General features: G+C 38.1%; 1 protein-coding gene across 1 annotated transcript in view; it reads left to right on the top strand.

Annotated features, from left to right (window-relative positions):
- Positions 1-14,193, top strand: part of LOC117402185 (fibronectin type III domain-containing protein 1-like) — a 62,879-nt gene extending 48,686 nt beyond the window's left edge. The window contains exons 15-19 of the mRNA XM_034003089.3: positions 3,456-3,535; positions 4,125-4,154; positions 7,013-7,174; positions 10,619-10,741; positions 11,019-14,193. Of these exons, the coding sequence (XP_033858980.3) occupies positions 3,456-3,535; positions 4,125-4,154; positions 7,013-7,174; positions 10,619-10,741; positions 11,019-11,134 (511 nt within the window). The 3' untranslated portion in view covers positions 11,135-14,193. The remainder of the gene's footprint in view (positions 1-3,455; positions 3,536-4,124; positions 4,155-7,012; positions 7,175-10,618; positions 10,742-11,018) is intronic.
- Positions 14,194-16,176: the final 1,983 nt, after the last annotated feature.

Genomic DNA, 16,176 nt, shown 5'->3' with positions numbered 1-16,176 from the left:
ATCAGTATTACGTTTGCAATTTTCCAGTCTGTCGGTACAACCCCTGTCTCAAGAGACAGTTGCATGATCTTGGTTAGCGGTTTGTAAATAACTTCTTTCATTTATTTGAGTACTATTGGAAGGATCTCATCCGGCCAAGGGGATTTGTTTATTTTAAGAGCTCCTAGTCCCTTTAACACTTCTGCCTCATGCTAAAGTTATTTAAAACTGGATAGGAACAGGTCGACATGTGGGGTATGTAGTCTGTATCCTCCTTTGTAAATACTTTGTAAGCCCCCCCCCCCAATGAAACCATTTACACAGCTGACCAAGTGTGACCACTGAAAACCACACGTACAAAGGCTAGCTGACAAAATGCAACACTAATATAATTAGCCTTATTAGAAAATAAAACATTTGATTTGGCTGTTGAATTTTCTTTCGAGCTCAACACTATGGTTACTGCTGAGTACATTATTACTGCATAAAAATGTTTAAAAAAAGCATCTTAGAATAAAAGTTAAAAGCTACTGATTGAATCAAAAGTGGGGCTAAACAACTGGATGTTGTTCGTGATTTAAAAGTTGGCAAATGCAAATCAATTGAGAGAGGATGGATAAAAGCATTGTGTCCCAAGATCCGTGTGAACAAGAAAAACAAGCAGAAAAAAGTAACTGAAAGTACCCCGTTGTACACTGCCTGGCTGACTAACAAGTAAGTCACAGGTTGTATTCATTTTTATTTATTATAATATATGCAAGTGTGTGGTGTATTTTCTGGACCGCTGCAACTTGGCAGGTAACCCTTGCGCCCAGCCCCTGTCACCCAGGTCAACCCTGCTTTATCAAAAGCAGCGTGAAATCGCGTACCCGACCCGCATGACACCGGGTCCTGACCCAGGTAGGTTCCGACCTGGGTAAAGCATGCCACTGTGAAAGGGGCTTTAGAAAAGGGTGTGCAATTTCAATTTAGCCTGAAACTGGCTCTCCACCACAATCACGTCAACTGGAGGCTGGAAACCATTGGAGACTTGCCACATTAGTGTTATACGTAGAGAAAATAGAATGTTTATTTGTAGCACAGGATACAAACAGTTCTGAGCACAGCTTCACAGAATACAAACATTTGCAGGCAAACCGCTTCAGGCAGAGGTACAAACTATACATTCTCTTTCCTCTCCCCTAGCACTACTATTTGCCAGTCTTATTTTCTGTGACCCACTGGCTTCCCGAACATGTAAGCTCTCTAAATGATTTTGTTAGTTACGATGTTTGAACTGCTTAAATCACTGCTCCTGACAAGCAGACAAACTGAACACCTCCCTTTCCTTTTCCCTCACTAAACCATTGCGCTTATATGCGGTTCAACCCCGCACACTAACACACAGATAGTTTACTGGTTACATTTTACTCATTTTATATAAACACTCTGCCTATGTAATTTTGTACAAAAAATACATTCTTAACAACAATTAAAACAATAGCAACATTACATTGCATTTTAAAAACATTGAACCCCTCTACTGGGTAAGCTTTTGTTTATTTTAAACAGTGACGGAAAACCGTCACACATATTTTGACAAAGCTTTTTTGTTTACAGTTTAACAGTTCTAGGTTCCTAACATGTCTTTGGTGGATAAAGCACGCTTGGCAATAAATCCTTAGTCATGTTCTCCTTCTTTTGCCGACCAGCCCTTGTGCTTACAAGGAGCACAAAGTAGAAATGCCGGGCAAGTTTATGAGTCATGTGGTTTACCCCCATTGAGTATTATTATTATTATTATTATTATTATTTGTTTATTTAGCAGACGCCTTTATCCAAGGTGACTTACAGAGACTAGGGTGTGTGAACTATGCATCAGCTGCAGAGTCACTTACAACTACGTCTCACCCGAGCGTAGCACAAGGAGGTTAAGTGACTTGCTCAGGGTCACACAATGAGTCAGTGGCTGAGGTGGGATTTGAACCGGGGACCTCCTGGTTACAAGCCCTTTTCTTTTCTTTAACCACTGGACCACACAGTATAGAACTGAAGTTTCCTACTAAACGTGGAAATTCAAATAACAGCTACATTTATACAAAATCAGCTGTTTCCATTGGGCTTGTCTCACGTTGTTAATGAGCATAGATTTATTGAATATAACCGTTTAATGGATATGTAGCCATGATAGGTTCACAGACCCCAATTACTGTTGCACTATTCTTGGACTAAGTTATAGTACCTTAAGGGAGGTTAGCTCATGATTAGTGTTGTCGTAGCCTATGAAATCAGTTGCATGTGTGTTAAGTGGAAACCTAATGAAAACGTATCTACATGGAGCGGCACAATACCATAAAGACAGACAACAAATTAAAGTCAGCTTTGAAAGGCTTGGTTTGAAAAATCTAGGCTGGCACACACGATGGAGCCAACAGAGTCAATTATTTTCCAACTGAACTAAATCCCTTAGAAGTGGTTACTTCATGCCAAACAAGTATCATTTTAAAATATTTTATTAGATTTTTTTCATTTTATATTGTTCGTTTGGACTGTGTTTTTTACTGGGTTTCTGGAGTTTGTCATGTGCTTTCTAATTAAATTCTGAATTGTTGATTTTATATCATTTGTGCTGGTAATAAATAAGAACTGGAAATGTATATAGTATTATTTTTTCATCACAGCATAAGCCCAGCTGACACTGCACAGTGGAAAAGATTGTTAACACTTCAGACTGGAGCCATGTTTACAAAGCTCTAGAGTTATAGAAATAAAGAAATAAAGAAATAATGTTGATCCCTTTGGGAATACACACAGTGGTTTCTGGCAGTTGTCATCAAAATTAAACATTGTAAAAATAAATATTCTTCAATTTTATTGCTTATCCGTCAATTGTAAATGAAAGCCTTTCCTTGATATTGGACAATGACCAAGTATCATCCATTCAATTGGTCCATTTTGTTTGTCCTAGCAGTTTTTATAAGGTTTTATCTTCTTAAAACTGGGTCCCAACTTCATTCCATGTTATTACATGGGTGCATGGGTACAGGGGTGGCAATAGGACCATTAGCCTGGGTTTTAACTCCACAAACAAGCTGTAAGTAACAACACACAGTTCTCAAAGGTTCAAGTAATAGGTCAAGAAACAGATATGTCCTTATATGTGTATTTTGAATATTTTTTTATGACTTAACTGAGCTGCAATGTTGATTTGGCTTCATACTATCATATAGTATAAAATTTAATTGAGGAATTTACATTTTGTACCAAATTATTCATGCCCAAATTTTCCAATTAATTTTGTTCCCCACATTCTATTAGAAGCCCCATTGCGGGTCTGCTTGAAAAACATGCACAGTCTGTTCTATGGGCACTGACATCAATTGTTAGGTTTTCATCTAATCCTGACCACAGTTTTGGCAAGAAAGTTGTTAAAACTTAAATTAGGACTTGTTTTTAATTTATATGAAAAGGAGACTAAATGTCAAATCTTTTTTTAGGTATTACTTCAGAGTTCAGGCAAAGAACGTTTTTGGTCTTGGACCTATCAGTGACACATTTACATACGTAACTGAATCAGGTAAGTACAATGTCTATTTATAGGCATTTTTATTGTAGATCTAGATACATCTTCAAGAGAAAAGGACAAATTAAATATTTCCAGTGTGGTCTAAATTCAACCCTATGTTCATAATATTGGTACAATGCATTTTTTCATAATCAACCAGATTATGCTGTGTAGATGGCCCTGTGCATACACTGATACAACTGCTGTTTACTCCCTGGACTTGTCTGTCTAAGCACATAGCTAAATTGAATACCTTGCATGCTGAAGAAAATAATACACACTACCTAAAACTACCTTTTAGTAAACAAGTAGAGCTTAAACTCTCATAATCTCTTTGAACCAGGCAGGACTTTAGGAAGATAGACAGATGTTCAAGCTATATTCAAAATGCATGCCCCAGGGGCTTTTACAGAGCAAAAACACCTGCAGAGACTGTGCATGAGCATTAGTTATGAGATGCTAAATGCTGTTGGTCTAGGTCAAATTGACCAACATTTACCTACTTTGTCATATTACCTGAAATGTAATTGGAACTGAGCGGAGGTGATAGATAAGTTTCATGTGAATATAATAAAAGGTTTGGGATTGGTTTATTTTACAGATGACCCACTACTGATAGCCAGGCCCCCTGGTAAGTATCTACAGTACATGCAGTATTCTTTTTATTTTTTTGTTCCAACAAAGAATAATTATGGCATTTCAACATGTACATATTCATTCTCTGTAGAAGGCTCCTTTGAGAGCAATTTGACAGAATGTAAAGAAAGCTGTGTCAGCACAACAACTAAAATAAAAAATACTGGCTATGTTTCCATTGCAGTGGATTTATTCGCTAAAAGTTTACGGATTAAAAAAAATATGCGACAAGCTCAATGGAAATGGGTATAATTCGCAAAAACGTGTACATTTATTCGAACTTTTAAAAACCCTAGACCTTAGGGTTTTAGGAAAGTCGATATTTTCAGAAAATGTGAATTAAGGTGCCTTAATGCGCATAACTTTAAATTGAACAATTTTATTCGCATAAAATAAGAGAATCCCCCAAAGTGCACTGCAGCTCCTAAGGAAGTTCCTTACTGGGAGGAAAAAATGGCAAATAACAGTAACAGGTGCAACTGGGAGACTGCATATTCTGCACAGCTAGCCAGCTTATACAGAGCGTTAGCGATTCTCTTTTCTGTTGGTATAGGTGATCTTGGGCTGAACTGTTCTGGAGCAATATACGGGTCAAGTTTAGTGCACAGTTTGTTAAAAGCTTCCCTGGTCATCCTGAAATGGGTACGCCAACGTTGATCATTAAAATGATCTTGCACAATATTTTCCCAAAATATATTGCAACGCTTGTACACCGACTTTCGAGGTGGATTCCGTTTTGTGGTTGTGAGTAGTAACCACTCCAGGTGATACAGCTGCCTTCTAGATCTTCTCCGTCTCCTAACAATACTGATACCTACTGAAGCAAGCTGGAGTAACAGCATCAGTATTATTTGGCCTTGTTCAAGAACATCCTGCAATTGAGTTTTTTCTGCTAAATCATTTTGCTGCTGAAAAGTTAACCGCTGTAGAGAACACGTGCGCAATGGCTTTAATTCTCCAGTTTGAACAGAATAATGTAGCCTGTTTTAATATCTATACGTCACATGTGGTGAACACCAATCTTTCCTTTGCAAATAAATTCCTTGCTTTTATGGCATGAATTTTATTAATATAAAATGACTCTGATAAACTCATACATTTTAATGAATATTTTATTGTAAATACATAAATAAATTTCAGTAATAAATGTAATTACAAAGAAAATATATGTATAGCATTCTGCCTTTCCCCCTTTTTCTTTTGCAATCCACGCAATTTAGAAGTATAGTGACATCAAAGATTAGCCTACATAAAACAAAGTTTGAAACCCCCTTTGTAATGATCTCTCTTGATTTTACACAAACTGAAACAATAAAGCTCTATATACGACTGTATATAAAAATCAGTCAGATGCTTAACTTCGTGTTTATTCCTTGTTTATTAATAGAGAAAAAAATAAGAGGGGGAAAAGAAAGAAAAATGTAATATGAAGTGTGTGCTTATTAAACATTTAACATTTCTCATAAATTACAAAAGGTGAAAATGCTCATTTATAAGAAAATAGTAGGCTACTCTTTAGTAGGCTATAACCAAAATGTCAGTTAATTAAGATTCTTCTGGGGTAAAACAAATCAAGCTGTAGGTAGCCTAACGTACTGAATTTTACAATACAAAAAGTATTGTATTCAAGTACACCGGTCAAATATTATGGTTAGAAGAATAATTATTTTTTTGTGAATAATAAACTGGTGGGAAGTGATGGACAGTAGACTGCTGTTTAGTAAACTCGGGTTATTCGCTAGATGTGATACGTCATCGTATAAGTAAAATCGCATACATTTGTAAAGTAAAATCATGGAAAAGAGTGGAAATGGTCTGTCGCACTATTTTTCTAGCGTATTTCAGTTTTCGATGCGAATAATTTTAGCTCCACCCACAACGTCATCACGTCGGCCAGCTTGTCCGCTAGAAATAGATTTGAATGGAAGCCCAATTTTAGGTTGATTATGCGCATAACTTTTGCCGAATTTAAAATGAGCATAAGACGTTATTCGCATCGATATCTTAATGGAAACATAGCCACTGTGTAAGTAAATTACAGTTCCAGATTCTGAGTGCGCATCCATGCATCGTTTAATTATGAAAATTTAAAATAAGAGCAGTAGGCTATTAAATGTAGCATTTTCAGTTTTAAAAGCTACGTATATAAAATGAACTAGTAAATTTGTTTCATTAGGCATTTACCCAATATGCATTTTTTTTTTGTAAAAGGACAAGATGTTATTGAACTAGCAAGAACTAAATAATGTGTCTGTTGGAATAATACATGTATTCTGGAAGCTTAGACAAGTGCTTTGTTTTCTTTAATGTCATTGCCGTATACACACAGTAGTTCGACGGGCTTCATTTTGCAATTCAGCAAAGTGGAAATCACTTTTAAACTAGATTAAAATCGTAAAGAAGCATATTAGGTGCCTCCATTGCCAGAACCTTCATTAGTAAAATGGAAAGTAGCGCATTTGATAAGGAACACGTCCAATGATCAGCTAGAAAGGGCTTTATATCTAACCTGAAACCGTTCGTCCCTGTCGTGTGTCAGAGTTTGCCTCCTCCGCAGCCTCCACCTGTATTTTCAGCTTCGTCCAAGGGGGAGACAGCTGCCCATGGCTTCCCTACAGTCAGCCTCTTCACTATCATCAAACTAAATTATTGGCAGGGGTACCTTGAAGGGCGAGGCCAAAGATGTAAAGAAAATATATATAACATAGTATTTGTTGTCTGAGCCTTAATAAATATTGTTCTTCTATTGCATGCGTTTTCCTGACTGAACTTGTAAAGAGTATTTTCTGTATTACCAAAGCATTGTATCTATATACAGTATACTGAATGGCAATATATATATATTATTTGTAGGAGGAGAGCCGATTTGGATTCCTTTCTCCTTCAAGTATGCCTCGACCAGCAGTGAATGTAACGGGAGTCAATATGTGAAGCGTACCTGGTACAGAAAATTTGTTGGTGTTGTCCTTTGCAACTCATTGCGGTACAAAATCTTCATAGGAGACGGGTTGAAAGGTAGGGTGAAGTTAAACTTTTAGTTCTATTTAACCAGTTTGATAAGATTTGTAAAGTTTTGTAAAAGTTTACATACACACTAAATAAAGCGTGAGTGATACTTTAAGGAATCTTGGGCTTTTGATGAATAAAGAATGCATTCACCCCAGCAAAATAATAATATGCAATGGAAATATTCACATTCTGTACACTGAGGAAGACATAAGCAAAAATACAGTACTGTGCAAAAGTTTTAGGCAGGTGTGAAAAAATGCTGTAAAGTAAGACCACCCTTTGCCTTCAAAACAGCATCAATTCTTCTAGGTACACTTGCACACAATTTTTGAAGGAACTCGGCAGGTAGGTTGGCCCAAACATCTTGGAGAACTAACCACAGTTCTTCTGTGGATTTAGGCAGCCTCAGTTGCTTCTCTCTCTTCATGTAATCCCAGACAGACTCGATGATGTTGAGATCAGGGCTCTGTGGGGGCCATACCACCACTTCCAGGACTCCTTGTTCTTCTTTACGCTGAAGATAGTTCTAATGACTTTCGCTGTATGTTTGGGGTCGTTGTCATGCTGCAGAATAAATTTGGGGCCAATCAGATGCCTCCCTGATGGTATTGCATGATGGATAAGTATCTGCCTGTACTTCTCAGCATTGAGGAGACCATTAATTCTGACCAAATCCCCAACTCCATTTGCAGAAATGCAGCCCCAAACTTGCAAGGAACCTCCACCATGCTTCACTGTTGCCTGCAGACACTCATTCGTGTACCGCTCTCCAACCTTCGGCGAACAAACTGCCTTCTGCTACAGCCAAATATTTCAAATTTTGACTCATCAGTCCAGAGCACCTGCTGCCATTTTTCTGCACCCCAGTTCCTGTGTTTTCGTGCATAGTTGAGTCGCTTGGCCTTGTTTCCACGTCGGAGGTATGGCTTTTTGGCCACAAGTCTTCCATGAAGGCCACTTCTGACCAGACTTCTCCGGGCAGTAGATTGGGTGTACCAGGGTCCCACTGTTTTCTGCCAATTCTGAGCTGATGGCACTGCTGGACATCTTCCGATTGTGAAGGGAAGTAAGCATGATGTGTCTTTCATCTGCTGCAGTAAGTTTCCTTGGCCGACCACTGCGTCTACGGTCCTCAACGTTGCCCGTTTCTTTGTGCTTCTTCAAAAGAGCTTGGACAGCACATCTGGAAACCCCTGTCTGCCTTGAAATTTCTGCCTGGGAGAGACCTTGCTGATGCAGTATAACTACCTTGTGTCTTGTTGCTGTGCTCAGTCTTGCCATGGTGTATGACTTTTGACAGTAAACTGTCTTCAGCAACCTCACCTTGTTAGCTGAGTTTGGCTGTTCCTCATCCAGTTTTATTCCTCCTACACAGCTGTTTCTGTTTCAGTTAATGAATGTGTTTCAACCTACATATTGAATTGATGATCATTAGCACCTGTTTGGTATAATTGTTTAATCATACACCTGACTATATGCCTACAAAATCCCTGACTTTGTGCAAGTGTACCTAGAAGAATTGATGCTGTTTTGAAGGCAAAGGGTGGTCACACCAAATATGGATTTGATTTAGATTTTTCTTCTGTTCACTCACTTTGCATTTAGTCAATTGATAAATATAATCTATTAACATGTCTATTTTTGAAAGCATTCTTACTTTACAGCATTTTTTCACACCTGCCTAAAACTTTTGCACAGTACTGTATGTGTCTACATGTTTTTTTCTTTTAACTCAGTATTTATGACTGAGTTTTTGAAGTAATGGCAGAATATGCATAAATAGCATTTCATCCATAACTATTAAACACTCTAGTGCTGAATTTAGAAATACTAAAGGAAATAAAAGCAATGAAGGCATAGATAGAGGGTCCTCATAATTCCATAACAAGTGCAAGGTTATAGTGAAATTTATTCTGAAACTTTCATAGCAGGGTAGGAGTGTAAAAAAAAAAAAAATGATGAACATTTGTTGTAGATCGGTGCAAAATCAATAGTTATCGTGTTCACAATGTGTGACAGACAGTGTGGGTCAGTGAAATAGTTAAATGAAATGTATAATTCAAATATTTGTACTGGTAATATTTAACATACTAGATGCTGTACTTTATAGAACATTGATTCTATCCATGTAGCAGTTTACATGAAGATGGATGATATAGAGAGAAATGCACTACATGTCTATTTTAATGTAAATTAAGTGGCGAACCATGTATGTGGCTAAAAACGTTGGCTAATAGTGAAAATAAATATGTTTAATTATGTATGCACACCAATAGTGCAAAGAACAAATAAATAACTAAATATCCCACTGCACTGACACACTCCAGTATTGCATACTTTCTATGATGGATGATTTGGGATGTAAAGATAAAAAATTCAAAAGGGAAGCACATACCGTTTACTATCAATGTGACATAAACATATTGTAGAATTTTTTGTATTCAATGTAAAGCAGATGCCCTTATCCAGGGCGACTTACAATTATTACAAGATATCACATTATTTTTACATACAATTACCCATTTATACAGTTGGGTTTTTACTGGAGCAATCTAGGTAAAGTACCTTGCTCAAGGGTACAGCAGCAGTGTCCCCCACCTGGGATTGAACCCACGACCCTCTGGTCCAGAGCCCTAACCACTACTCCACACTGCTGCCCTAGATAGTATAGACATCTTTTTGATCAATTATTTTCACTTACCGTGCACAATGTAAATCTGTCTGTGTAATGACATTGGTGGTATAAATATTGTCGTTTTGCCTGTTGCATAGAAGTGGCATTGACATAAACCACTGCACCCTCAACACCCTGTGTGCCTGAGTTTCAAAAGTCGGCACCTAGTCTGCTATGTGTATTACCTGCATAATAAATAAAAATGTTTATTGTAGACCCCAATGTAACTTCAATGACTTCTGAGCACTGTTTAGTCTCTACAGTATGTTGTGTGCATGCATATTAGGTGGATACGGCATAAAGTGATGATGTAATGCTTTTGGACTGTTAAGGTAAGAAAGTGAATGATTGAATGTACAGTATTCACATACAATCGAACATTTATCACATTACAGTCAAATGCAATCCAAAATATCTATAGGAGGCTAGGAAAGTATGACAGAAGTTTGTGAAGATCAGTGCAAAATTAAGACAGTTATCGTGTTCACCTGGTACAGTGTCAGCGACGGACAGAGAGACAGACAGACGAGCACGATCACTGCATAAGGGTCCCTGTTTTTTCATGAGAACCCTAATCAGTGTCATTGAATTTTAGTTTTTTAGTATTTTTAAATAGCATTTCATTCGTGTGTTTGGATATTTTGTGTTTTTATTATGGACTGTGCTTTATTTTCCCTAAAAAACGATTTCATATTTTTTAAACCAGTTTTAAACTTGCTTAATTTATACATAGTTGTACTATTTATGTAATTGGTATATAACCTGACTTTTTGCAGATACATTCTACAGCATTGGCGATACCTATGGCCGAGGTGAAGATCACTGTCAGTTTGTAGATTCACACATGGAGGGAAGGACAGGGCCTCGTTATACTTCAAACTCACTGCCTACTATTCCAGGTAAAATGCTGTGTATATCTTAAATAAAAAGTCTGAAAGCACAACAGTATATGTCATATAACCATGCTAGTTTCAAACAAATAATTATTTGTATACCCTTAACTTTATTGATTGTATGTCTATATATGGTATTCAGCATATTCATATCAATTCTGGCACACAGCAAATACATATAATGAAAGGTAATAATCTAGAGTGCCATGCTGATAAAGCCTCCCTATACTTCATGACATATTGCTGAGTCCTCTTGTATCTAACAGCCAAATTCATGTTGTAGGTTTTTACCGTGCTTATCGGCAGGAGCCAGTGCACTTTGGACTTATTGGCAGCAGAACATCTCATTACTATGTGGGCTGGTATGAGTGTGGAGTACCTATTCCAGGGAAGTGGTAATGATGATTCAAACCCATAGATGATGTTCTAAGAGAAAATGACCAAAAATATTCCTTTTCTGAACTAAGAAAGCACAATGAGCACTAATGCCTAAAATGTAAAATTTACACATTTCTATGAGAGAAAATATTCAAAACCCATGCATTGGAATGTATTTTATTATGTGTTTTGTGGAAGCAGGTTAAATGTGGTGGCATCAATTGATTTTCTCTAACTGACAAAAGCATATTGCAATCAAAAATGTGTACTCTGGTCTGTGTTACACACTAGTCTGCAATAATAATTCAGATTTACCTGCCCAGTGGATTTATTATTAAACATGTGCTCAATAAGAATATATGAGCATACATCAGGTTGAAGAAAAAAGGTTGTTACCCTACTGAAGGATTAAGTACTATTGTATTATTCAAAAACAACACATTCAGCCTGATTTTCAAAAGGGGCAGAGGGAAAAACAGGTCGCAAAACACCTTTGCGACTCCAGATAAGTTGCAAAATGTATTTTCAAAAATCATATAAGTCAGTTGCACAATGGAATTTTAGGCTTTGCTCTTTTTTGAAAATACTCTCATATTACAGCTTGTTAAGCATTTGAAATTCATAATTGGTTCTATTTTGCAAATAACGCCTTATTTTCAAAAGGTACAAAACACCAAAATACACTCGCTACTTAAGACATGCCCCCCTTTCGTGTCTTAAACTGCGACCGCTAACAGGGCTACTGAGCTGTAAATGACAATGGAGAATATCAAAGCACTTCCAATTGTTCCACTGCAACTAAACCCAGAATATTTTGTTCCCGTCAGACATTTCTAGATCTAACTATAAAACAAGTTATGCGTAGATACATATAGGCACTATAACAAAGCTGTGTGATCTGCTTAAGTTTGATTTTGAATCACAAACAGCCCGCAGTCATGCTATACCGGTACCTGTAAAGGTTACAGTAGCCCTTCATTTTCATGCAACGGGTGCCATCCAGACAACAGCTGGGGACAGATCAGCAGGCATCTGTCAGTCTTCTATGTCAAAGATACTGACTGATGTCACAGATGCACTTTTCCATAGGGCATACTATTTTCAATTGGGGATGTGGAACAAAATAGAACCAAACACAAATATTATCAATTGTCTGGCTTCCCAAACGTCCTAATCTTTTTTTCCAGTTGTTGGAACCTACATGTGCATTGCCTCGTTGTTTGAGTTAAATGTCCAGACTATTGAAATGTGACTAATTGGCTTGTTAATGAACCAGAAAATCAATTGTCGTTTCAATTAAATCACTCATAAGCAGGAGTTGTAAAGGGCGTTGCGAGTAGGAGAAATGAACCTGTCCCTGTTGAAAATCGAGATGTATAATTAGGTGGCAAAAAAAAAAAACTTGCAGTGCAAATGCATTGAGACCTCTATTTTCTCTCTACAAATGTGCCTTCTGAAAATCAGGCTGATTATCTTCAACGATACTGACACTGAGTTTACTTATTACAATGTATAGTAAAAGATCTATGATGTGCAATTGTTTGCTATTTTTACTTCATATCATACTTCATACTGCTGCCCGCCTGGTGTTCTCTCTGCCTCGCTTCGTCCACGCTACTCCACTACTCTGCTCGCTCCACTGGCTCCCGATCACCGCTCGCATCCAGTTCAAGGCTCTTGTACTAGCCTACAGATGCCTTGACCAGACTGCACCCAGCTACCTCCATACCCTCATCTCTCCCTACACCCCCACTCGACCTCTCCGCTCCGCCTGCACTAGAAGACTAGCTCTACCTCTGCTACGCTCCCCTGCCTCCAGAGCCCGCTCCTTCTCCACCCTTGCTCCGCAGTGGTGGAATGACCTTCCTACAGATGTCAGGACTGCCCAGTCCCTGACCACATTCCGGCACCTCCTTAAGACTCACCTATTCAAACAGCACCTGTAGAACTCCTCTGTTTGTATCCTGGGACACTATCACCCTTCATGTAAATGTGCTTTATTTTGCTCTTATCTGCCCCCTATTTTACTGCATTTAATCCTGTACTTCAGAATACTGTAATCTGCCAAGTGTTTAACCTGTAGTACTTTGTATTTAATCATATCCTGATGTAACTATCACTATTTAATCATATCCTGATGTCACTATCACTATTATCTGCTGTATTATTGAATTGTGGTTTGTCACACTTGTACTTTGCTTGAACAAAAGTTATTGTATTTCTTGCTCTTATTGTATTACTTGTATTGTAACACTTGAAATGTATTTGCTTACGATTGTAAGTCGCCCTGGATAAGGGCGTCTGCTAAGAAATAAATAATAATAATAATAATAATATATCTATTATCTGCACAAAAAGATGTTTAAAATGAACAGATTTTCCTATGGATCATTATGTTATGTTAAACTGGGCTGGGAGTTATTTAATTGTCTACAAGGTCAGGGATGTGGGTATAGCCCAGGTAGCTCAGGAAAGAAAGAATTGCAATGAGGTGCTATAGAAACCACTACAGATGAGATCTACCATATACATAGTCAAACATCCATTGAAAGGTCTCGGCTTTCTGCTCATTTTTTTTTTATCAACATGAAACACAAATCTAACTGCATTCTGACAATGATCCGAATCACAATTAACTACACTTTGGATCTTTAGATTCAAACACTGCCCTAATCTCCAGAAATTAAGACACAATTTAAGTTAGTTATATTACAGAAATGTATGTTATTTATTCTTACTACATTAAATAACATACAGCAATATATTTGTCATAGTACTTCTGTTTTTGAGATCACACAAAATATAACAGTGGATGTTTTTTCAATGGTTACAATTCTTGGGTGCTTCAGTGGATTTTTAAAAAACATTTCTCTTGATGTTGGAATTTGCACTAAAAGGCATTATCAGAATGGTTTCCCTGGGGGACTACCAATGTACCTGTAAAATAAAAAGTGCAGGCATGTTTGTATAATGCTTGCAACCAGCAGTACTGTGTGCAAGGTATATAACTATTCCTGTATCATTTGTGCATCATTATTTCACCCCTCCAGAGCTAACATTAAACTTTTATTTCATTTTAAAACTCATAATGTGCGTTGTAGTCAGTTTCTGTGTCTTTTCTGGCCGACAAACAAATGGCTTTATCATAGGAAGATATTACCATCTGCCAGTAAGTAAAAATGGGTTTGAAACCATAGGGCAGCAAATGGTACCAGTTTGTTCTAATTGCCAAACATTAAATAATGGAGAAAACAAAAATGTGTGAATTTTACAATAAACAAGGCTATGAAAAGTTGAATTCTGGTTTAGATAATCAAACATAGAGCTGTAACATTGTTTACTATTGTGGCAAAGTGGTAATTAGTAGCAGGTGTATATCAGGTGCAGTGCGGATGCAGTAATTCCAAATAACAAACAGACAACAAAGTACGGGTGAAATGAGGGTTTTAATGATTATAAATCCAATTGTCTGATGACCAGCCAGAAAACAATAATGAGCTGGCAATACACAGCAATGTGTATTGCACTGTGGCAAAGTGGTAAAGATGTGCAGGTGAGTGCAGTGCAGAGTAATCACACAGACAACGTTGGTACAGGTGCAAGGGTGTTTATTTAATTCAATAAATGTCCAGAGCCTTAAGGCAAACCTGCAAATAATAATAGTGTTGGAAGTGATACAGCGGCGGGTATCACTTCTGATTTGTAATCCACGGGTTTGACCCGTAACCCCAAAGTCCCGTTCAGTCACCCACACAAAACACAAAACACAGACACAGTTTTGACAGTGCGTGATTATTGTGCGAGTGGTGAAAACAAAGAGTTTGGACAGTGCAAAGCGTGAATGGTGAAGTCCGGTTTTATCGCTGGCCTGCGGCTGCAGCTACGGATCGTGCTCAGTATCCTTCCGTGGCTAAACAATACACAAGACACACAGAGGTTAGACACAAGACACGAAAACACTCACAGTTCCTCACGCTACGGGTTCCTTCTCGGCTAGTTTGTTTAACCATATACAAAGGAACAGATCATTCAAGCCATGCCCCCTATTTATACCCTCGCCCATGACCCCGAGGTTAACGAGCGCATCCGCTCCTCCAGTCCTCGGATGCCACGCCGCTTACCGTCCGGGTCACTGAGCTCGGGTGCCGTGGCTCCGCCCCCTTCCGAAATGACCGACTTCCATCTACCCTACGGAATAAATTGTCGTGCCATTTCATTAAGGGTACTCTGTTCCTCGTACACCATTCCCTCACAGGTCGAGAGGGAGATCTAACACCAAGACTCATTCGATCTCTATCACATGCACAGTAAAAAAAAAAAAAAGGGTTGCAGTCCCGCAAACAATAAACACAGTACAAAACACACACGATCACAGATCCAAAGTGAGTGCTCTCAGTGCTTGTGGTGAAGTACAATATATTACGTGCTATTGGTGAAAAACAAGTGCTGTGGTGATCCGGCTTTGTGCTCGCCCCTGGCGACAGCTCAGGATTTGTGTTTAGCCATCTAGTGCTATTTAACAAAACAAACACAGACAGTTACTAAACAGAAAATACTAACAGAACACTCACAAACTCTTTCTTTTATTTTGGGGATATCTCCCGGTCCTTCCAGTATCCTCGTAACTCTGAAACCCAAGCGAAGGAAAAGAATTACAATTCTCCGGCCCCTTTTATGCGATTATGCATGACCCCTTGGTAAACGATTACAGCTGACTATATTGCTTGCAGCTGCTACCTCGTTTACCTTCCAGGTCAATAATTTCCCACATCGGAGTCTCATCTTTTTCCAGGCTGACTGACCTCCAGACCAAGGGAATAAACTGTCAGAACAACCTGTCCAAAGCCTTTCCCTTTCGCTACTTGGTGGCCTCACAGGTCGAGAGGGAGATTTACAACCAGAACTTATTATATTTCCGTCACAACTATGTATAACTATTATAATATTACATTTTCTGCTTCCTATCTAGTGCAGTATTTTAACTCTAGTACTGTAAGCAGCACTCCAGATAAGCTGTGTAATGGGTGTTTTAGGCATTGAAAAAATCTTACAGGTTGGATAAT

This window comes from Acipenser ruthenus, chromosome 5 (genome assembly GCF_902713425.1).
Source record: "Acipenser ruthenus chromosome 5, fAciRut3.2 maternal haplotype, whole genome shotgun sequence".
Classification (NCBI taxonomy): Eukaryota; Metazoa; Chordata; class Actinopteri; order Acipenseriformes; family Acipenseridae; genus Acipenser; species Acipenser ruthenus.
Note: the sequence above shows the minus strand (reverse complement) of the source record. Positions and strands in the feature narration are given on the sequence as shown.